Here is a 24,445-nt window from a genome sequence, read left to right on the forward strand (position 1 = left end):
CAGCTCCTGAATAAGAGATGTAACTGCCTTCCTTAGGGATGAGGGAAAGAGCAGTACATGAAGCACAAGCTCCAGGAGATAGTGAGACCATCCAAGTGCAAAGTTACTTGATATATGTGAAAGTGAAAGATGTTTGAAAATGCACACACATCTGTGCACACAGATTACTCATACTACAAGAGCAGAAAGCAGAACCCTGCTACCAGGAACTGCACCCATCCCTTCCTGAGACAGAGACGTCTTCTGCCCTGGCTGGACACAGCCACGCTGGCCAACACAATGAAACAACCCCACCAAACTCAGCTACCTGACAATGGGAGGAGAAGGCAACCCAAATCCAAATATATGTTGTGTTGCAAAAACGATGCAGAAGAAAGAAGCAGACCAGCCCAGTCTTTTTGGATGCCCTCACCTCACTGGAAGGCTGGCCAATGAGGGTTGTGTTCATCTAAGAAATGGAGGTACACACATGTGCATTTACACCCCTCTGTCTCAGGTCAGCTGAGGAAAACAGGGCCAACACCATGCTCCTAATGCAGGGTGACACACAACTGCTGCCATGAACAGCACAATGCATTGGTTGGAGCACTGCAGCCCCATCTCCTCTTCCTGCATGGCTCACAGGCCCAGGACCCCACACTGGCATTAGGAGGGACATGACTGCCAGCACCCCTAAATCCAGCAGTGTACTTTCCCTCCTATAAGCATGTGGCGAAGGAGCCAAACAATGCAGAGGTTAAATGAGAATATCAGCTCAGACTGGAGACTGTTAACTAGAAATAGAGGCAGGCAGCTTCTTCTTTGCAAAGAAAATACTTTGCTATTTTGCAATAAATAGCCCTACTGCTTTATGGTGTGAAAATTACTGTAATAGGAAAAGCCCTTCCAAAGCGCACTTCCCTCTCTTTCACCACACACCCCCACCCCATCATTTGCACAAAGGACCAGCCCATTCTCAGGCAGAGTGAATTGCACATACCATTAAATACCTTTGAGGGTTGGACCTGTGGCACTAAGCAGTGTGTGTGGCTTCCCGCACACACAGCACATCTCTCGTAATGTTTCCCCAGGTCCTGGTCCCCAGTAATGTACCTGCAAGCGCAAAGCATGAATGAAACCAGCTGACACAGCTGCTCCGTCCTGCAGCCTGAATTTGTCACGTCAGCTTCCAGTGATTTGGCTCCCTTGCCAGCAGCTGTTTTGCCTGCTAGACAAAAAGATGGACTGATGGACTATCACATTGCTGTCCCCACATGATCAAACCATATCTTAGCCTTCTCTTGAGTAAGATAAATAGGTCATATTCCTTGCATCCCACTAGACAGCAAGATTCCAGGTTAACTTAATCTTCCATTGCATTTTTTTTCCCCTTCAAACTGCATCTCCAAGCATCACTACCAAACCTGGACGCTGTGATTCTAATAAAGTCCTTAGCAATAATAAAGGTTGTTAAATAGTCTCCCATTTATTGCCTCTTAAGCATTTTTTTAGCCCTTTTACAGGCACAGCTTTGTAAGGGACATTTCTCTGCAGCTGCCATCAGCACAGCATCATCACACACATGCTGTATCACTGATTCCTTGGTAGTATCTCTCCTGAAAAATGTGTCCCATGTTCTTTATCCCCAGATGCATGTGGGGATTAAAGACATACTACCCCAGTGTATGGGAGGGAATGAGAGAGAGAGAGAGAAAGCAAGAGAGAAAGCAAGATTGCTTTGAAGCAGGGCTAGGGCTGCTTCTTTGTTCGCTGCAAGATTTGTCTTTGTGGTACATGCAATAAATAAACACATGTAAGTTTAAAATTCCACAGAGCGCTTCTCTTTCCACATTATGGCAAAGATCCTAAAATCAAGAACTGCTTTATGTGGGGCCCTGTAAGAAACCCAAGTGCCAGCAGAGGTCCACAGCCAGATGGGTTACAAAGGCAGCTCTACGTCAGCTGGTGCTGCTCTTTCATCAGAGGAGGGGCACTGCTCAGTGTCTCCGCATACAAGGGATTGCCTGTATCAAGTAGACTTTGTATCAGGCTTCAACCAACACTGCAGTTTAGGATGTCAGCCCCTGGCTGTGGTCAGGACATCCAGTGTAAGCACTAATTGCAGTCTGAGAATAATACTGGCTAAGCACAGCCCTTAGTTTGTTCAATGCTGCAGTCAGTCAAGGTTTTGAGAACTTAGTAAGAGATTTGGCATATTATTTTTCTGGAGAGTTTCAACTATCAAAAGGTGCTGAAGTTTTAGAGCCACCTTTAACTGTCTCTGTTTAGCCCCATGTAATGATGGCTCATAAGCATTTACTGTAGGCCAAGTCCTATACATGTACAACACACATGTCAACTGTACTTTGATTAGCACATGCTGCATAACCCATATTTTCTTTTCCAGCCTTCTTCAGATAAATGGTCTCTGCTGCATATTAGAGATACAGATAGTGTAGCATCTGAACTCCATGGATGCTGGAAAAGGACAGGGTAAGGGCTGGTGGGAGTGAGAAGTTCAACATTTGGAAGTAACCATGTGTCCTGGTTTTGGCCAGGATAGAGTTAACTTTCCTTGAGCTGAGAGGAAGCACAGCTAGAGGGCCAGGTCCCAATGTGTGGAGTAGCATGGGCAAGTATCTAGAACAGTGGGCACCTCCAGTGTATTGGAACTTTACTCCTTCACAGGTGCAGAGTCTTGAAGAGCTAGTAAAATATTTGGAAAAAGTATGTTGTCACCTGGATAATTCCAGAAAGGCACAGCTCACTGTAACATGCTGGGGCCTAGCCCACACTTACCGAGTACTGTTAAACAGTATTCAGCATCCTCAAAAGGAAGAGAAGGGCTCTGGATCTGATAACCAAGAAACAGAAACTGCAGCCACTACAAGCCCGACCACAGGCGCTGCAGCTGAACCAGAGAACCAACCTATGATGATGTCAGTTGCTCCCATAGAGTAGAAGGAATACACAAGAAAATCCCCTCGCAATGTACAGGGTGATGATGAATCAGGCCCATCACGAGAACAGGAGGAGGAGGCAGAGCCAGTGATAGTTGCAGGAGATACGGACAGTGCAGACTATCAGTGTGATTAAGCAATGCCAATTTCATTGTGGTGAAGCAAGCCTTTTATAATGCAGGTGAGAATCACATGATACAATCACATGTTATAATTCTTTCTGATTGGACAGTTAGCTTTGCACATGCTCCTTAAGCTCTTTCTTCTGATTAGATGAAAACTGCCACATTGACATTGTACAAACTTCCTTCTCCGTCCAAACCCACACCCTGAAGTTGTTTAACTTCCTGTGTTCTTCTTCATTTTTTCCGGGTTATTTCCTTGCCGACGCTGAGGCTTTATCAGTCTTGCTCATATGCAGGATTGCTCACACGTCCATTTTCTCGCAGGGACTCCTTCCAAATCCCCACAGATAGTCACCCAATCCTTATCCCTGAGTGAGTTGTGAGACACGCGAAAAGATTTCAGCCACCATCCAGGAGAGCATCTTGTTACCTGGCTGCTCTGGTGCTGGGATAGCGGGGCCAGTAACGTGGAAGTAGAGGCTACCCTCTTGGTAGCTGGGATCCCTGTCTAGGAAAGGGGGTATTGACAAAGCTGTTGGAAAGGAGACACAAAATCTCAGTCTCTGGAGGTGACTCCTGTCAACTGTGAGGGAGAGGTATCCCTTCAAGGAAGATTTTGTATGTCATCCAAGTGAGTGGACCACTATGGAGAGAGGTATCCAATACTTGAGGGAGCTAGCCGTGGACTATGACCCAGATGATGTGTGGCTACCCACAGATCCAGATGAAGTCCGATGCACCTGGCCCATGTGGCAAAAGTTTGTACGGAGCACACCGTCATCATATGCCAATGCATTAACAGTAATGGACTGTAGAGATGAAGAGGGACCAACAGTGGATGAACTGGTTCGCCAACTACGATGATACAAAGGAAGTTTCTCTTCCTCCCTCATTGTGGCTGTGAAGAAATTATCTCAAGATTTCCAGCAATTTAAAGAGGACATGTCCTACTCCCCACCTGCATGGACTAGAATCTCAGCTATTAGGAGCAGTCATTTCTCTACCCAAGAGAAGCAGTATACACCACGGGGGAACCTGTGACATTGCCTGTGTGACTATGGAGAAAGACATGAAGAAATGGGATGGAAAACCTACCTACCTCCTAGAAGAGCGGGTATGTGAGTTGGAAGGAAGAACAACTACAAACCGGGGTTCTTTTAGGAGAAATGCTGCTCTGGTTTCCAGTAATCAAGTGCCCAAACAGAGCAGAAAGTTCAGCTTTTCTCATGATCCTGTGAGAAGAACTTCTGACTTGTATTCACAAGAAGTGAGTGATCAAGATGAGACTGAAACCCGTGCACACCACACTAACCCATTTGCCATTAGCGGGTATTATGACCAACATTAGAGGGGCCCTGCCTCCAGCCAGGCAGAGGACAGGGACAACCGAGTTTACTGGATGGTGTGGATTCAATGGGCTGGCACATCTGACCCCCAGCAGTATAAGGCTCTAGTGGACACTGGTGCTCAATGCACCCCAATGCCATCAACTTTTAAAGGGACAGAACCCATTTGTATTTCAGGAGTGACAGGGGGTCTCAGCAGTTGGCTGTATTGAAGGCCGAGGTGAGCCTAACTGGGAATCAGTGGGAAAAACACCCCATTGTGACTGGCCCAGAAGCTCCATGTATTCTTGGTATAGATTATCTCAGGAGAGGGTATTTTAAGGACCCAAAGGGGTATTGGTGGGCTTTTTGTATAGCTGCCTTGGAAACAGAAGGAATTAAACAGCTGTCTGTGTTACCTGGTCTCAGAAGATCCTTCTGTTGTGGGATTGCTGAGGGTCGAAGAACAACGGGTGACAATTGCCACTACAACAGTGCACCGACGGCAATGTCACACCAATAGAGACTCTGTAATCCCGATCCATAAACTGATTCATCAGCTAGAGAGTTAAGGAGTCATCAGCAAGACTTGCTCACCCTTTAAGAGCCCCATATGATCAGTGTGAAAGCCTAATGGAGAGTGGAGACTGACAGTAGACTATCGTGGCCTGAATGAAGTCATGCCACTGCTGAGTGCTGCCGTGCCAGACATGCTAGAACTTCAGCAGAACTAGAGTCAAAGGCAGCCAAGTGGTACGCCTCGATTGATATTGCCAACACATTTTTCTCCATCCCTCTGGCAGCAGAATGAAGGCCACAGTTTGCTTTTACCTGGAGGAGTGTCCAGTACACCTGGAATCGACTGTCCCAGGGGTGGAAACACAGCCCCACCATTTGCCATGGACTGATCCAGACTGCACTGGAACAGGGTGAAGCCCCAGAACACTTACGGTACATTGATGACATCATTGTATGGGGTAATACAGCAGGAGAAGTTTTTGAGAAAGGGGAGAAAAGAATCCAAATCCTTCTGAGAGCCAGTTTTGCCATAAAGCGTGGTAAAGTCAAGGGACCTGCACAAGAAATCCAGTTTTTAGGAGTAAAATGGCAAGATGGACGTAGTCAGATTCCAATGGAGGTGATTAATAAAATAACAGCTATGTCCCCACCAACTAACAGAAAGGAAACACAAGCTTTCTTGGGTGTTGTGGGTTTCTGGAGACTGCACATTCCAAATTACAGTCAGATTGTCAGCCCTCTCTATCAAGTGACCTGGAAAAAGAATGATTTTATATGGGGCCCAGAGCAATGACAAGCTTTTGAACAAATTAAACAGGAAATAGTTCATGCAGTAGCCCTTGGGCCAGTTCTGACAGGGCAAGATGTTAGAAATGTGCTCTACACTGCAGCTGGGGAAAATGGCCCTACCTGGAGTCTCTGGCAGAGAGCACTAGGGGAGACTCGGAGTTGACCCCTGGAGTTTTGGAGTCAGGGATACAGAGGATCTGAGACCCACTATACTCCAACTGAAAAGGAGATACTGGCAGCATATGAAGGGGTCCAAGCTGCTTCAGAGGTGATCGGGACTGAAGCACAGCTCCTCCTGGCTCCCTGACTGCCAGTGCTGGGCTGGATGTTCAAAGGGAGGGTCCCCTCTACACACCATGCAACTGATGCCACATGGAGTAAATGGGTCGCATTAATCACACAATGGGCTCGAATAGGGAGCCCCAGCTGTTCAGGAATACTGAAAGTAATTACAAATTGTCCAGAAGGCAAAGATTTTGGAATGGTGCCAGAGGAAGCGGTAACACGTGCTGAAGAGGCCCCACCATATAATAAACTACTGGATAATGAGAAGTGATATGCCCTGTTTACTGACGGGTCCAGTCACATTGTGAGGAAACATTGAAGTTGAAAGGTGGCTGTGTGGAGCCCCACACGATGGGTTGCTGAAGCTGTTGAAGGAGAAGGTGAATTGAGTCAGTTCACAGAGGTGAAAGCCATCCAGCTGGCCTTGGATATCGCTGAGTGAGAAAAGTGGCCAGTGCTCTACCTCTATACTGACTCATGGATGGTGGCAAATGCACTGTGGGGGTGGTTACAGCAGTGGAAACGCAGCAACTGGCAGCGCAGAGGCAAACTCATCTGCGCTGCTGAATTATGGCAAGATATGGCTGCTCGGGTAGAGAATCTGGTTGTGAAAGTACACCATGTAGACACTCATGTACCCAAGAGCCGGGCCACTGATGAACATCAGAACAACCAACAGGCAGATCAGGGTGCCAAGATCAAGGTGGCTCGAGTGGATCTGGACTGGCAACATAAGGGTGAACAATTTATGGCTTGCTGGGCCCATGACTCCTCAGGCCACCAGGGAGGAGATGCAACATATAGATGGGCTTGTGACCGAGAGGTGGACTTAACCATGGATGCTATTGCACAGGTTATCCATGAATGTGAGACATGTGCTGCAATCAAGCAAGCCAAATGGTTAAAACCCATTTGGTATGGAGGACGATGGTCAAAATATAAATATGGGGAGGCCTGGCAGATTGATTCTCTCTCACAAACTCGGCATGGCAAACACTATGTGCTTACAATGGTGGAAGCAGTCACCGGTTGGTTGGAAACTTATGCTGTGCCCCATGCTACTGCCCGGAACACCATTTTAGGCCTTGAGAAGAAAGTCTTATGGCGGCATGACACACCAGAAAGAATTGAGTCAGATAATGGGACACATTTCCGAAACAACCTCATAGACACTTGGGCCAAAGAACATGGCATTGAGTGGATATATCACATACCCTATCATGCACCAGCCTCTGGGAAAATTGAGCGATACAATGGATTGCTGAAAACTACACTGAGAGCAATAGGTGGTGGAACTTTCAAACACTGGGACGTGCATTTAGCAAAAGCCACCTGGTTAGTCAATACCAGAGGATCTGCCAAGCAAGCTAGCCCTGCTCAATCAAACCTCCTACATACTGTAGATGGGATAAAGCCCCTGTAGTACACATTAAAAATATGCTGGGGAAGACTGTCTGGGTTACTCTTGTATTGGGTAATGGTAAACCCATGAGTGGGATTACTTTTGCCCAACGACCTGGGTGCACTTGGTGGGTAATGCAAGAGGATGGAGAAGTCTGATGCATACCTCAAGGAGATTTGATTTTAGGTGAAAATAGGCAATGAATCAAACTGTCAAATAACCCTGTTATTGCAATTGGTGCCCCACAACATCCTCCTGCCACATCCAAAGCCTCTTGCTCCACCAACTGAGCCAACTCCACCTCATCCCTCCAGCCTTAAAGATTGTCATGACCGATGGAACCCAAAGTTATGGACTAAATGAACTCAGCAGACATTCTGGAAGGATGGCCCATAGACTGAGGGAATGATATCTGTGAGACCTGGGAAAAGGGGTGGTGATTCCTTAGAATGTATTGGGAGTCTGAGCATGACGTAAATGGTATGGAATAAGGGGTGGAGACTGTTTTGGTTTCGGCCAGGATAGAATTAACTTTCCTTGAGCTGAGAGGGAGCACAGCTAGAGGTCCGGGTCCTGATCAATCATTGGAGTATTTCGTATCATGTGACATCATGCTCAGTGTATATAGGTGGACACGGGCTCTCTCTGGAGCACGACATTTTCAGTTCTCTGGGTCGGTGTGGCGGGATTTTCTGGTGTGGTTGGATTGCTGCTGGGGGGGGGGCAGGCTGCGTACCTGTTGCCACACTTGGTAAGCCACTGCTGCATTTTACCCATTTTGGACTCTACTGTTACTGTTGTTTTCTCGGTACTATTAGTAAATCCTTTTTTTATTCAACCTATGAATTTTCTTCTTATTTTTTGTCCCTCCCCTATTTTACCTGGCGGGGGGGGGGGGGGGGGGGGGGGGAGGGGGGAGGTGAATGGCTGACCACGTGGCGATTGGCTGCTGGCTGAGCTCAAAGCACAACACCATGCAACATGACTGCCGAGTTTCTGATTTGCATTTGCTGTCAGCACAGCTCATCAGCACTAGACAGTTAATACTATCAGGGGCCACATGTCCTGTATCTTCTTGCTCTCACTAAGGACTGTTTACCCAGGTATGATGTCATCATCCTTCTCGTCTTCCCATGCTAAGAGCTTCTTTAGCAGAGATAGTCATAGAACATTTTTAGTCTTTAAAGCTGTGCTAAACTCTGCACTGTATCAAAATTTTTTACTTTCTAAATGTTCATCTTAAATGCATACATAGCTCTTACTACCACAATAACTTCATGGACCTGAAGATACTTGCTTTGTGAGAAGGAAACAAAATACAGCTTTGTACCTGCGGCACTGAGACAGAATCAAACCCAAACTCAGTTCTCCTAATGTCCACATCCAAGCCATGGGATTGCCTTTGACGAGATTATTTTAGCTAGAGGGTATTTCTCCCTGTCCAGGTTTTGTCCCCAGTTTGTCACTCTGATTTCTGTTTGGACTTCCTATCCCCCTTTATTACTTTTGCAGATTTCTCAACCAGTTTGACACAAGGAAGCTGGAGATTTTCTTTACCCTGCAGGCTAAATCAAATCGAACTAACTAAAAGCTTTTATAACAGCTTTGAACTTTTGCATTGTGAATTTTGTTTTTTCCTGGAAAAACTAAGCAAAATTATTCACAGCTGGTAGCGAAATTGGGCTGGTCATCCCACTAAACACTATGTGTGCTAGTTAGCTGTGACTTGTTTTCAGTGGAGCAGAGAGATCAAGCAAACAAAGCTGCAGCTATTCAAACTATTTGCCTCATTAGGAAATAGAGGAGCCATTCGGTTAAAAACACATTCAACTCCTTTAGCAGCAACTTGCTGCAGTGAAACAGGGGATGCATTTTGGATTTGCTCTGAACCTTGCCTATTCTGATGCATTATTGCCATGCACAGAGACTGACAAAGTGCTGCCAGAGGATGTAGGATGCAGTGGGCTAATCCTGCCAGTTTCAGGCTCACCATGTGCACAGCTGTGGTACCTGAGCTGCTTACTGTTCTAGCAGCTTTTTATTAGTAGGTTTTAGTAGTGCCAACAAGAATTTGGGATTGCTGCTTCCCTTCATAATTGCCATGATCTATACAAACCATTTTCCCATTAGGGCTGCTGGGAACATGCGAGGATGAGCCTACGAAGAGTGACAGGCACACCACCTGGTTTATCTGCCCTGCCATGCCGAGTGTGGCATCCTTCATCTTCCCAGCACAGCACTTACCAGCCTCTTCTGCCACCAAGGAGGGAATAAAAAAGGAGTCCTAGGGATTGGTACTCCTTGCAAACTAACCCCAAACCTAAAGGAGGATTTAAGACTTAAGGAAAGAATGGACATAGAATTTTTTTGTATTCAATCAGAAACTATTTTCAGTTAAACAACAAACGCCCCCAAATAACAAAAACCTCACTCTGATCAAGGAAAGGTGCATGAAAGACACTTCAAGAACTGGACCTGCATTAAGATCACATTTCTTCTTCAAGACAACAGCTGTCACTTAGGAATTTTATGTTAAAACACTATTTCTTTTAATCATCCATTTAGAGCTGAGATTGTCTGTTCAATATTTAACTATGGTACTCTTTCTTTTTTCTTTGTGATATGCCAGTGTATTGTTCCTCTAGGCAGGCTGCTTTTGCCACTGAAGCCAATGGTAAAATTTCCTGACAACTGAGATTGAACGCCTTTCTATATAACTGTATAGCACCTTTGTGAATTAGATTTCTTTATAAAATACCACATCTGATTGACTTTTCTGATTTATCCCCACATTTATTTTGTATTAGCTATGCAAAACACTATGATGACAAAAACATTGTAATCAAATTATTCTGGAAATATGCTTTCACTTAAGATGTCACAACTATGTAAAAAAATTTAACTTGCAAAAGAAGATCAAATACAGTAACTAGGCAGAATCAACCCATGCTTTTATTTCCATTGCATATAAAATTTCGTATGAAGGTATTGATGTACAATACTATCCCCTAGGCTGTAAGAGAGGCTAAGAAACCAGTGAAAGAATAGTCATGTGCAATGTTCACACAAGTTGCCACTCTCAAGACATACCGAAAAGAAAAATCAAATTGAAACAATAACAAAAAATTGTTCAGGATTTCTGTTGTTATGGTGTCCCTTTTAATACCAATTAAAACAAAAGCAATCAATTTCCTTTGGGCCAGGGCTGCTAAAATCTACAGTTTGTGTCAAAAAGGAGGCTCTGTTTTTCCTTGAAAAAGAATCTCTCCTTTCACAAAGAAGTCCCATGCTACAAGGGCTGGGCATCACTGGAATGGAGGAGAGGTATTTACCTCACTCTGGCAAATTTATTATATCAGCTCTAAGTAGTCTGAAGCAATGTAGCAAGTCAAACAGCAAGAGATGCTCCGTCCAACCTGCAAACCTAATACTAGTGTTATTAAAAGATCTAAAGGTTTACCACTCTCCCCTAGATCTAGTGCATCATGCTATACAAACCTGTGCAAAACCTTACATACATCTATATAAAATAAAACTTTGGCTGCTTATAACACTAATATTGGTGTTGGAAAGCACTTCCAAGATTAAAGTTGTCTTTTGTCCTACTTTATGGATTCTACTTATACAGTGATAGGTAGTGCTACTAAATAAAGAAGAGCTATTACAGACAATTACAAAAGTGTATGAGTTATACCCTTTTAATTCTGATTATTCAATTTCCCAATACGCACTAAAATCAAATGCTTATTACAGATGCCTTCCAAAGCTGTTTCAGTACAGTTAAGCACTGAAATACAGCATCAATTTTATACCTTTTTAGGAGCAAAAAATGGCTGCAATAATCCCTGATGATAGCCTGTAAAAAGATTATAAGACAGGCAACACAATTATATTGCCAGAAGTCTGGAAAAGCTTGAACTTCCAGTAGGGTCATGAATGAAAGCTCATTGTAGTATCATGCATGTTAGCTCATACAAGTATCCCCATCTGTCAGCAACTAAAAATATGGTAGAAATGCCCAGCCCTAGCCCCACAGCTATGTTACTTCCAAATGCAGCAAAACAGAAGAAAATATTGTTTAAAGTTAAGGCACAGCCCTGGGACCAAAGACCTGCAGCTTTTTTTATTGATATATCTTTATGAATTTTATACTTTTCTTGACTCTTCCATAAACAAGCTCTAAGGTGACACTGAATATCTTACAGGACAAAAAAAAAAATGTACAAGGAGTATGTATACACAATCATTCTCTCACCAAGAGTTTCCAAATATAGCAACACCACCCAGACAAGGATGATGTTATAATAAGAACTGATAATTTACAATTAACATTACAGTATGTACATTACAATAAATACATGGTTGTAAACAGAGACAAACAAGACTGTATTACAGGTAAGGTCATTTGGTGAGAAAAATGCATGGCACAAAATAAATAATGCATTTGAAAAGAACTGTCAAAGCTTTCTGTAAAATCCATTTCATAAAAGTTTATGATTTTCTGAATGCTATTTATTCTATCTATATTCTTTCATCATAATTTTTTAATGACACAAAACAATTTAACAATTCAAATACAGCACTGAGTACAGTAACTTGCAAGCTAAAATGTACTGTTATAAGCAAGACGAATTTTCTTTTTTTCCCCACTTTATCCACTCACTGCATTTTTTTATGGCAAAAATATTCAGAACACATAAAGCCACTTGTAAATTGTATTGTTTTAAAGCAGTGTGCAATGCTAAAACACACTTTGGCAAAAGAGGAAAAAAAGATTGTACAGTGCATTATATCCCTGGCTCTAAGAAATGATTTAATTTTCTATTATTTGATTGTCCACATGTATGGGTGTATATCTCAATATGGTGTTATTCTTTTCATTTACTTTCAATTAGTGCAGATACAAACCTTTTCAGGTCCCTATTGGTTATTTTGGAATTTATATTGCTTTTCCATTACTAAGGTTCCAGGCACTCTTGGGGATTGAAAGGATTTTTAAATGGATCAGGTTCAGGAAGAAATGATGAAGAACAAGTCAAAAATTGAAAAAAAACAACCCATGAGTTCTCTTAATTCTCTTTCCTTCTTTAGCATCTTCTGTGCTAAGGCCCTGTGAGGGCTAAAGGTAGAGAAAACTATGACCTGGATACAGAAGAATGCAAAATGCATTTAAAAGCTGAATTATTAGCCAATTGTTTTTAACAGGTTTTTATTCTAGATCGCAGACACTTAAAAACCCTGTATTCGTACCTGCAAATTTACTACAAAATGAATCCAAGGGTGAAATAATGGCTGTTGCTATCTTTTGTTAATAAATCATCTTGATATTGTGATTTTTACCAGAATTTTAAAGACTGGGAGTCTGCTAGCTTCCCTAGGCAACTATTTCCCATCTTCTACGCTCAAAACTGCAATTTTAACAAAGAGTAAAATGGAGGAAATAAAATTCCTTCCTCTTTCATGTGACCAAACAACAAGACTGGAAAATGACAGATATGAACTCCTACCTCCCCTTTAACTTTCCAAGTTACAGAAGCTTTCAGGACCAATCAAACTGAAAAGCAGGATTTCCTCAGCACAAGCTGGATAAAGGATGAAAAGATCTGAGATTGAAATAATGTGGAGTAACTACAATTCTCACGATGCATTGCTCATTTACTTAAAAACATAAAAAGACTGACCCAGCTCTTCTTGCAACAAAGACATGAAAAATGCTAATCATTATTTTTATGCTGTAGACATCTCAGATTAGCAAATGGTTTAACTAGGTAGCTGACACAGATAAAAAGATCAAGTCAAAATTGGAAATATTACACTAATGCTTTTTTCACCAGAACAAATATTTCATATGTTGTATTAGCCTGTTCTGATTTAGCAGTCTATAGCTCCCAGCCAAAACTGGTCTGAAAACCATGTTTCAGAGGGATGAATTTTATTAGTATAGCAGAGGAGCTGCTTTTCATAGAGTCACAGAATTCAGGTTGGAAGGGATGTCAAGGATCACCTGGTCCAACCTTTCTTGGTAAAAGCATCATCTGGACAAGATGGCCCAGCACCCTGTCCAGCTGAAATGCTTTTGTATTAAGACGACAATTCATTTACCTTTCTTACAGGCTTTAGTTTTACAAATTCTAACTAGTGGTCCCAGTTGGTTTCACTGGAACCACTTCTTGTAGTAAGATAGAATTGGCAGGATCAGGCCAGTATAAGGGCAAAAGTTCCTCTAATATGTTTGGGAAAACTAATTAAAAACAAAAAAGCTATCATACTGAAGAAGTTTTATGTAACAAAGGATATTCATGGAACTCACAAATATATAAAATAGACTTTTACAGCTCAATAATATCATGAGATTAAGGTGCAAAAAAAAAGAAGGAAGGGAAAAAAAACTAGAAGTATTATCCAGTGTAGCACAGATTTGTACTGAAAACTTGTAAGTTTCTCTTTGGAAAAAAATAACCAGTGGCAGATGAAGTCTGAAAGTGTTTTTCTTTAAATATAATACCTCAGTACATTTAATAATAAAAGTAAGCTCTACAAAAGATCTGTCTCTTACATACTATATGAAATCCAGAGGCTAGTGCAACCCACTGGGTCACACTTTTTTGTCACGCATCAGGAAAACCTGAAGTTAGAAAATGATGCAATTTCCACAGCTCATCTTCCTATTGGTAACAGAATCATGTATCCCCTCACCTATGTGCATTTGTTTTCCATTAGGAACCTCAGTTTATTTTCTGTTTCCTCTCATGATGAGCATTATCTAATACTTTGATTGTGAAATACAACGAATTCAAAAACTATCAAAGCATATCAGTATTTGGTTGGCAGGTGATACTCCTTTGAAAACACTTGCTTTATTTAATAAAATCTGCCAAATGGAGAGCTTACTAAAGTGTAGTTTATGAATGTTATCCCCTCTGCTTTCTGATGTCATGGAGGTGAAAATTCTGGTTACAATATTCCTGAGTGCCAAACTGAGTCATCAAGGTCAGTTTTGATCAACAAACGTCCTGGCAGATGACTGCGAGTTCTGGCCACGGTTTTAGCATATGACATACACTTTGGAAACCATTACCTAATAAAAAAAAAAAAATCCCAAACCCACAGAAAAAACAGAGAAAGAGGAAAAGAAAGAGAGAGGGCAAGAAAGAAAGAGACTGCGTCTTCATTGTTACGTGTCGGGAGAATGTTCTTCCACCACACAAGGTTCTGTCTGGTTCTCCTCCTCTTCTACTTCTTCCCCTACTTGCTCATCAAGAGGAATTTCAGTGGATTCTGAATCCTGGGTGCAAAGAGTCTTGGAGTCACTGCAGCTGGTGTCTTCTTCTACTTGACTTCCACTGTCCTTTTCGGTGTCTGACTCACCGTCTTCCTCCAGTGTTAGTTCAAACTGGAATTTTTCAGTTTGGCCCTGCTTACCCTCTTCCCGGTCATCAGGTGCAGGAGAAGGACTTTGAGGGATTGTGCTCTGGTACCACTCTCGATTGTCCTCCAGTGTATCTAAGATATCCTGGGCATCAGGGTGAACAAGATCTGCCCATGTCTCCCACAGAGGATGAACAATGTAGTCTATAAAACCCACCTGTTTCAAATAATACAAAATTAAGATGAGCTCTTATTCACGAAGAACAACTATGCCTGTAAGTCATACAATGTGTAAGAAACATAACGCTAGTAATAGACACTAGATGCACTACTGTGAAAGGTGGCTGAAAGGAAACCATGCTCTTTTATGTAGTAAATTGGGTATTTTACATTCAAAAGTCTGATTCCAGATACTGGGTAAAGACTTGGAAAGGATATGTTTTCAAATGAACTGCTTATTCCAAACAACTCTACTGCATCTAGTGAGCCAAACAGCTGCTTTATATTTAATTCTGCTTTTGAAGGAAACCCTAATGAGCATCTGTAAAATACTCTCTTTTGACATGTATCCTACATTGCAGGTCACTACAGTGATGGAATCCCTTCAGCAAACACACTGCCATGCACTATGTTTTCACAGTAAAAATCTCAGCTCCCCTCACTTACTACTCAGGAGCTGAATTAACTAGCTAGGAGGAAAAAAGGAAACAGTGCATTCAGAAATTAATCAAAACATGGCTATTGAACACCTTTTACTGTTAAAATGTCAAACTACCCACTCAGATCAATTACCTGTGATTTTTCTACAGATGCATTGTGCTTATCACACATGGGACTGATCTCCATTCCCCTCTCTCTTTCTCGATCTCCCTGACGGAAGAATTCCTCCATGATTCTGTCTGTCCATTGGCGGTAGAGATGGAGTGGCTTGGTTGGATTGCTTAGATCTGCACAGTGCACCATATTCTGAAGAACCTAAAATAGATTGAACACCTGTGGCGTTATTACACTGGAGAAAAACAGCTCCTTTTCCATTTACACTTTTGGGGCTGTGAAACAGAATCTTGAAAAGACACGTAATGCAAGATTTACTCTAAACAGCAAGAAACTTAAGTGCTTGGGTGTTTTTCACACTTGCAGTAATAGCCATGAACTACCTTACTTCTGCTGCTTCTGCCTGTATAAGGGACAGAAAATCTTTGAAAGACAGACCAATCAGGTGCTGATAATTTAAAGGAAAGGCGAAAGCCTCATTTAGTCCAGAAGTACTCTAGCACCTCATTACTCTCTCTTGAGAGTCACTCAGTATCTAACAGAGTATGTCGCAGGTAAGAAGCATAAGTGGGCACAGAGGGAAGGTAGTAAGTCATGGTGTGAGATCTAAACCATGGTGGGGAATGGGCAGGCCAATGTTATTAAGCATGTAAGTTAATACAAGTGACCATCTGCAGATGAATTTTCTTACCTGAATCCTGTCTGAATAGTTATCAAGAAGTAGGACACCAGAACTGGTCACTTTTTTGGTTTCGACCATAGTTTTTAAATCAGCCAATAGATTCATATGCTTAGACATGTCTGTTGCAAGTACCTTGAGAGAAACAAACAAATAAATGAATATTACATAAATTATTTCACTGATTTTTTAAAATAATCTTTGAACACATAAATAAACATTTCTGGGGGAATCCCTAACTCCTGTGTCTGAACACTATAAAAGTCCAAGTCCTGTATGTCATTGGTGTCCAAACCAATAAGTGTTCATTTTGCTTATTTTAAGAATACAACAAAATGATTGTTCAGAATGATCTGATCAGCCTTAATCCATCATCAATCCAGTAGGAAATTTCTGTGAGGGTGAAATGGCATACACGTCAGTACGAAAAACAACTTGAAGCATGATTGTATACCATCTAAAAAGGTATAGATGGTTATTGAAACTGAAAAGAACCCATTATTCATGTTTGGATAAGACACAACAAAACTTCAAACTTTTACTTCACTGGTTATGGGTCTAAAGACATGTAATTTATCACAAAATGCTTCTGTGCTTTATTATTCAATTTGCTAGCACTATTGAAGTGGTAGTCTCAAGCAGAACTCACAATGTCAATGACCATTTTCCTCAATGATTGCCTCTGTTTTTTGGTCAAATTCTGGAAAATGTCACAATTTTCTTCCTGCAGCAGCTTGAAGCCCACCGCTAAGTGATGATTCTCCAGTACTGATGAGTCATTGTACATCAAGGCGAGTTCAGAATCTGCAACAACAATTGCAGGGCAGAATGTTACTAAAGTCTGTGCTTCTACCAAATCCCTTGAGATTTTTCAAACTCATTACATTCATAACAAGATTTTCAGATGAACTTTTAGAAGCAGAGTTCATGTAGTTCACACAGTATCAAAAGTTGCAGAATTAATGACTGAACATCTTAACAAATTAAGGCAAAGTATGTTGAGGGAACCAAAGAAAATGCTTTGCAGTGAAGCATGTACATGTGCCTGGAGTGCCAACTTAGAGAAAATACAAGGAAGGTATTTTTCAGAACACATTTTCATATCTGCATGAGGTCACATGGAAAATATTATATGCATAAACACACTCTGATGTTTTCTCTTTTCATACCTCCCTCCAACACATCTACTAAAACTCCATTGCTTAAGTCAAGTTGCAGCTATCCAGCACTCAGACCTGGGAATACACAGCTGACGCTTTGCTGCAGGTCAGGCAGAGAGCACACATCTTTGTTTTCAAACTATGTCCTTCTGCAGTTAGATGCCTAGCCTATTAGGCCTACAGGTCATTAGTCCATGACAACTGGATATTTGAGGAGGCTGGCAGGATGATAACAGTTACACTTCTGCTCATTTCCTTGGAAGGTTATTGTGCCTTGAAAATACAAGCAGTGGCCTTGCCTGCTGCCTTGTACTTGAGCATGGTCAATGCCTGATGCTGTAATGCTGCCTTCTCCAACAGAAGTATTCTTAACTTAGTCACTCCATATGGCTGTGAGAACAACATACACCTTCCCAGCAATGCCTGTGCTAAGGCACACATGCAAGGTCTGCATTTGTCTGCTTAAACCCGCTAAACAGTCAGCTCTGGCAAATGAAAGAAGTTGCAACAATTTTCTGCACAGCTTTAGCTTCTACCTGAGAATACCGCACAGCCTGCTTGTGTATGTCTTAAGACACAGCTTGCAAATGAACCTGTCATAAAAAAACACTTTTTATGCAATCACACTTGTCATGTGTGATATTAACTTCTATTTATTACAGCTGTTCTATCCTAAATCTAACCATATGTCACAGTCTATCCTACTCTTTGTCGTCTTTATCTTCTTTTACAGCAGCTTTGTTTTTAAAATCCCTCTGGCTCAATGGGGTGCCTATAAAAGCTCTGCTCTTCAGATTTCATTAGTCTCATTATCTTTTCTCCTGCTGTCTTCCTCTCCTATCTTGAATACATCTATTTTTTGAATCAGGAAACCCTTCCTCTACCTTTCCTTATCCCAATAGCAGCATAACCATAACAGCAAAAGGAAAAAGAAAGCAAGTTTGTCAAATGATCTCTCTTTCATCTTTCACAGAACATTTACAAAGCTTGCCTACTTGTTATTTTTCTTACAAAGAAGACAGACACTAGTTTATTTTCCTTTCAAACAGCATTCTGATGAGCCTTAACTGCAAAACACTCAAGATTGCCAAGATACTTTGGAAGGGCTGGAGCTACAGACAGAGCTAAAATATGCTCAATTTTGTATTGGAGGTGGAAATGGAAGAAAGTTCCCTCATCTCTAACACATCTCTAACACATTGTAAGCTTCAAGAGTATTTGTTTGGAAGGACAGAGTTACAGTGATCAAATAAGCTTTTCCTCTGATGCTAATACAATCCATATTTGTTCTTTAATAACATTCAAGAGAGATCAGATTTTTAGACAACTCTGTAAGAGACTAAATCCTTAAACAGGGAAATAATATTCAGAAATATCACATGTGAGTAATTGTAAAGAATGAGCTGAAATATGGCAAACATATACCTACTTTAAGTAACTTTAAGTCTATTATGCTTTTTTAAAATATATGCTTATACTTAGTGAAATGTTAATATATTGTAAGGTTCACTGGAAAACAACCAGGCACAAGCAAATGATCTTCTAGAGGTTAGGAAAATTTAGGATTTGAGAGACTAAATTAGACGGTCTTTATCTCTGTCTGTCCCTAATGTTTCTTCCTTCTACACAGAACAACTCAAAAGGGATAAAATCCCTTTGTCTCTTTCAACTTGGCAACAGCAGTTACAGCTAGTGATGTTACTTGTTTGACATGGAAGCCCTCTCTATCAAAAGGTGAATTGAGAAAAACAAGACATTTCTTCTAAACCATTAAATAAGCAGCATCAGAATCACTCCTAGCTTAGCTCAATTTCAACTGTCTGCCTAAAAGTGAAAGCTTTATGTATCACTACTGGTCCCTTCAACTAGCCAGTCATCCTGCTGAAACCTGAACAAATCGGTGGTTTCCCCCAGCACCTCAGTCACCCGTATACCCTGATACTCAATTTCTGATTAAACACACAAATAAAAACTTTACTTATATATGTCCACTCTTAAGAATTTAGGTACTACACACCATTTTGTGCACAAAGCTTCATTCACTCTCTTATACCACACTGCTGAACTGTACTGGTTACCAATAAAGCACCAAAAAAATAGAGTCGATCCCATGCAGATTGAGTCATCAAATTGAATTTCACTACAGGGTGGCCCTCAGGCCATTAAGGCAAAATTAGATGCAGGCTAAACTGGAGTGGAGGTCTTATTTGAACATACAACAGCAATGAGTCAGAAGAGGAGCTGCCTTCTTCAAACCATACTGCTGATTTGGGGCCACGAAATTTTAGCACCAGTGCAATAGATCCAAAGTGCAGGAATGAGAGTATCTATAAATGTGCAACCAAATGGGTCAAATACACAACCCTAGATATGTTTCCATTTCTGTAGCTTTTTCTTGCTTGGATTATTAGCATTATTTCAACTTTTGTAGTTCTGGGTCAGTTATTGTAAAAGGAGAAGAAGTTGTCAGATGTCAAAAGAAATAACGTCGTATGAAAGAACTTGTACTGATGTACAATGTGCTACCCATTTATAATAGTAACATATGCCACTGAAATTAAAGCAGGTTACATTGGGGCAAGAAGCCATTCAAGTAAATGTGTCATGATCAGGTTCAATGAAGCTAACTGTTTAATTTCTAGTAGAAGATTAAAGAGGCAGGGAGAGGCTCATGCAATGCTGCAAAGAACAGCCTTGAGGACTGCAGAACAAGTATACTGGGTTTCAAATCTGGATACGACATTAGGGTCTCATTTCATTAGGGCTTTTTTCCTCCATGGAATTCCACATGGAATGCCAGCAAGAGACTTGCCAAAAAAAAAAGAAAAAAAGAAAGAGCTTTGTCATTCAGTCAACAAGGCATGAGTATGCAAAAATCAGAAACCACATACAGCAGTCAGGGAGAGACAGAGATGGGCCTGCCAGTCTGTTTGCTAGAAAGAAACTTCTTTTCTGAATTTCTTTGAAATGTATGGCTATCCTTGGTCATATCATATGCTTCCAATATAAACACATAAGGTGTTGTCTTCCTTTTCTTGATTTTTATTTAATCTTCCTTCATTTTTCTCTTACAGCTTTAATGTAAATCAACTGATTTCCAGGAGAAACCACATCCAATACATTGAAACAGTGCCAGGTTTATAGTTCATGTCATAGTAATCCTTGCTGGAGGGTACTATGTAAATCATTCCTGAAGTTCCAAAAATGCAAAATAATATCCAGTTTAAAATATAAACACCTATCTATTTACTGAGAAAAGTTACAGATAGAAGCAAACAAGGAATGAACTGTGCATTTTTCAGGTGCTATGCGCAAATCTTGCAGGAAATTTTTGAAAAAAACCACTGAACAAACTTACTTGTGTTGATAAGAAACTGGTTTGAAACCCCAGGATGATCTACATCATGTATTGCACTGGCAAAAATTGCTGCAAGGATCTCCAAATCAGTGAACACTGCCTAGAAAAATCATGAAACAGAAATGACAATCACTAATCAATGAAAACCTGTTTTCAACAAAAAGGGCTCTACTTTCAATCTAGATCTGAACAAGCAAAACATATTTGAAATGTATCAGGGATCTCAAGAGATTTTACAACATAGGCTATTACAACCTTTTATAAAATCTTCAATTATGTAGAATTTCATAAATATTTCAAGTTTCACCAAAGTAAAACAACCCTTACTTCACAGTGACAGCACCACTAAATTCCATAACAACTGAAGTTTTCTCAGCTTCAGTCTGTAAATAAATCCATTTTTATCAGATCATTAAGTACAGGTTTCTAAACTGTAGCACAAATTGAAGTTAAAAATTTCAGCCTGACTCCTATGTATTGTGCTACACTTGAAAGACCACATCTCCTACATGATGCTAAAGGAAATTGCCACAGACTATAATGCATCTTAAGACTTACTGGGTTTTCTTCTGTATGAGATTACTAGAAAGATAGGAAGAGAAGACTGCAATGGATCTGGCATGTCACTGACCCCAGTCTCCTGTTGTCATAATCACCCACATCATATAATTGCTTTCGTAATTGATCAAGAACAGCTCAGAGGTATGTAGGTCAGCAGTGGCACTGGGCAAACATTGCTATTTTACTAGCTCAAGCTCTTCTAAGAGCAAGGCCATGAAAAACAGTTGATCTGGAAAGCAACCAGAAATGCTACTGATGACCAGTTCAGCTGTTTGGTGAAGCCAGTGGTGATTTAAGAACATAATCTGATCTTTCTTTTTGAGATAAAGGAAATCTTTCCCAAGAGAATTCCTGAGTGTTTGAGGATTGAGACCTTCCATCAGTCTTAAGGTCCACTTATAATCTTTTTAAGAAGGTAAAGCAGAAGCATTCAGTAACATAAAAGATAGGTCACATTATGAAAAAGAGTCAAAATGCATCCCTCCTTCAAAATGAGGGAAAATCCTTTTGAACTACTAAAATTTCAACTGCTTGCTTTATCTGCCTTATATATCCAACAATTTACTGGGATATATCAATGTTTGCTATACTAAGACCTGAATTGTGCTTAGGAAAGTAATGTCCATCTTTCTTCCACTTCCTTCTACTTCAGAGATTTAAAGCACTCGTGATAAAAAAATTCCTCAGAAAAGAATATATGAAATGTTATTTTTTCTAAAGAATTTTGAAATATTTATGAAAAATAGAGATGGTCCACTGAAAATTTAGTACATGTTCCACTCTGCCTGAGAAACAAACACAAAGGTAGTCTTTCAGGATCAGAATAAATAGGAAAAATCAAGGAAAAAAACCTCAAAAGGCCCTATTGAGGTAATCCCATTTTATCACTATCTTTCCTAAGCAATTCCACTAATTGTGGTTAGTGAGAATCCCACATAGGAAATAATGACAGAATAGGATGCGGTATTAGTAATGAGATGGTGGAAACAAGTTATGCATTGTGTTACAATGGAAAAGGTTACAAGAGCACAAATCTGCATGACTTAAAAGAGAAAGATGTGACATCCTCTGCACATATTTACATGTAAATAAGCTTTGATCCTCACAAAATATCTTTAAAAGAGCAGAATTCATACAAGAAATGTTAAAATGTCTTTTAAAAATATTGCAGAAACTAAGATCTTTAATAGTTTAGAACAGTCTTAATATGTCCCTTTCTCTCATGCCTGCCTCTTTCCCACCTCAGCGTAGTTTACCTCTAATGCCGGGGTTGACAGCAGGACGTGGGTTGACTGAACAACATCTGCAGCATGTATGTTATTGTGATATGCCACATCTGCATGGTAATGGTCTTCTAGGGTCATCAAGTAAGTTATTAAAGTATCTACTGGAATCTTAAATGTTTTTAACAAGTCCCGTTCCTAGACAAGGAGAAGAGAAACAATTAAGAGTAAAAGGTACAGAAAAAAATATCTAAGATAAGCTATAAGCAGCACAGCTGCTGCTACTTGCCTGAAAAATGGTGTGCATGATGACTGTCAAAGGTCTGTTTCCAGATAACTCTGCTACTCGGAAAACCTGAAGGCCCCATTTGTTCACATCTTCTAGTTCCTAGAGCAGAATCAAGCAACAAAGACATTAAAACCTAATACACATATTTGAGTGATTTTTGATTGAAACAGCTACAAACAGCAGACTCATGAAGATTCAAACCTTGCCACTGTGAAAGTTACATGCTAAACTCTGGAAGGAGGAAAGCTGCTGCTACTGATCTTGCAATATTTGAATTTGCAGCTACCAACTTTTCAGATTTTAATTCACTAAGCAGGAAAGAGTGATTGTTAAGTGGATTGCTCTAGAGGGAAAAATGCTACACCATCTTGAAGGAGCTGATGTGTGTCATTTTGTCCTGCCTGATTCAGGTGCAGGATTATTTTGTAGTAGTGGAGAAAATTTAGAGGAGCAATTGGAAATTGATTGTTTCAAAACAGAATTGTTACAAGAGAGAAGGCAGTTATTAGAAAAAAAATTGAAATTATGTGGACACGAGCAAAGAAGTTTCCTAGTGTTCAGATTCAAAAGTTAATCACGAGTGTAGATATTGAGGAGTGGGATGGAGATATTTGGGGAGAGTCTGATGAAAGTAGGTTGGAGGAAATAAGAGGAATTGGAGGAAAGAAATGTGCAAGCTCTCATTAAAACAGAAAGGTATACGGGTCCAGAAGGTGGGAACACCCAAACCGCCATCCGTACAACCCGCTGGCCGGGACCTGAGTGAGCTTAGTGAGCTTCACGTAATCTGGATGAAACTAAAACCGAGTATTTGTAGAGGGTTTCTTTAATGGGGCGGGGGGGGGGGGAAGGGGGGGGTGGTGGTGGTGCGTGTTGAATTCTGTTGAGTGATGACGAGGCAGGAGGTTTCTGAGTGATGGACACCAGCGGGTAACCAGTCAATAACTGGCCTACTGGGCTGGGAGTGTGGACCCCAAGGAGAGGGGGAACCTGTTACCATTAAGGTGAAGGGAAGCTGCTACAAGTATACTTGAAATTTCTAATATAAATAAGACATTCAGTTTTAACGTTAGACATTGCTTATGTTTTACTAGCTTTTATTTTTTCATGTACTTTTTCCTGTATTTTACTGTAATGTATATAATTTCATTTATACTTTTTCCTAACTACCCTCTGTAGTCGTTACCCACTTATAAGATGTTTTAAAACCTTTAACTCCTTGCCTAGTAAAGATTAGACAGACCTTGGACAGTCTGAAAAACTCCCTGAGTACATCCCTAATAGCAGGAACGTAAAGAAAACAAGCGCCTAAGACGACTGAAAACTGGAACAAAGAGGAGCTGAAGGATGGATGACGTCACTATGACCATATATGGACACGAGAAACCTAAAGTTCACAATGGACAGTGTGAGAAACCACAGACAGTGTGTGGACCCCTAAGGAGGGGAGATGACCCTCACTCTATTTTTACTAGGCACGCTCAGACTATGTACATGAATTCTGAGAACTCATTAGCATAAGACTGCCTTTTCTCAGAAATCTGATGCATGTGTTTACTTTTCATGCATATTAGTCAGAGAGTTTTGTTAGTAGGTGTGGCACTTGTGGTGGATCTCCAGTGCTGCCCAGCGCTGCAGAAAAGAATACT

At 40.8% G+C, this 24,445-nt stretch overlaps 1 protein-coding gene across 9 annotated transcripts in view; it reads right to left on the reverse strand.

Annotated features, from left to right (window-relative positions):
* Positions 1–10,151: 10,151 nt before the first annotated feature.
* Positions 10,152–24,445, reverse strand: part of PDE4D (phosphodiesterase 4D) — a 422,326-nt gene continuing 408,032 nt past the window's right edge. For all 9 annotated transcript variants that reach the window (XM_074811999.1, XM_074812000.1, XM_074812004.1 and 6 more), the window contains 7 exons: positions 22,797–22,895; positions 22,541–22,705; positions 20,724–20,823; positions 16,855–17,009; positions 16,218–16,340; positions 15,545–15,727; positions 10,152–14,969 (listed from right to left, as the gene is read on the reverse strand). In XM_074811999.1, coding sequence (XP_074668100.1) covers positions 14,559–14,969; positions 15,545–15,727; positions 16,218–16,340; positions 16,855–17,009; positions 20,724–20,823; positions 22,541–22,705; positions 22,797–22,895 — 1,236 coding nt within the window. In that variant the 3' untranslated portion in view covers positions 10,152–14,558. The remainder of the gene's footprint in view (positions 14,970–15,544; positions 15,728–16,217; positions 16,341–16,854; positions 17,010–20,723; positions 20,824–22,540; positions 22,706–22,796; positions 22,896–24,445) is intronic.

The sequence above is a fragment of the Strix aluco genome, chromosome Z (genome assembly GCF_031877795.1).
Source record: "Strix aluco isolate bStrAlu1 chromosome Z, bStrAlu1.hap1, whole genome shotgun sequence".
Lineage (NCBI taxonomy): Eukaryota > Metazoa > Chordata > Aves > Strigiformes > Strigidae > Strix > Strix aluco.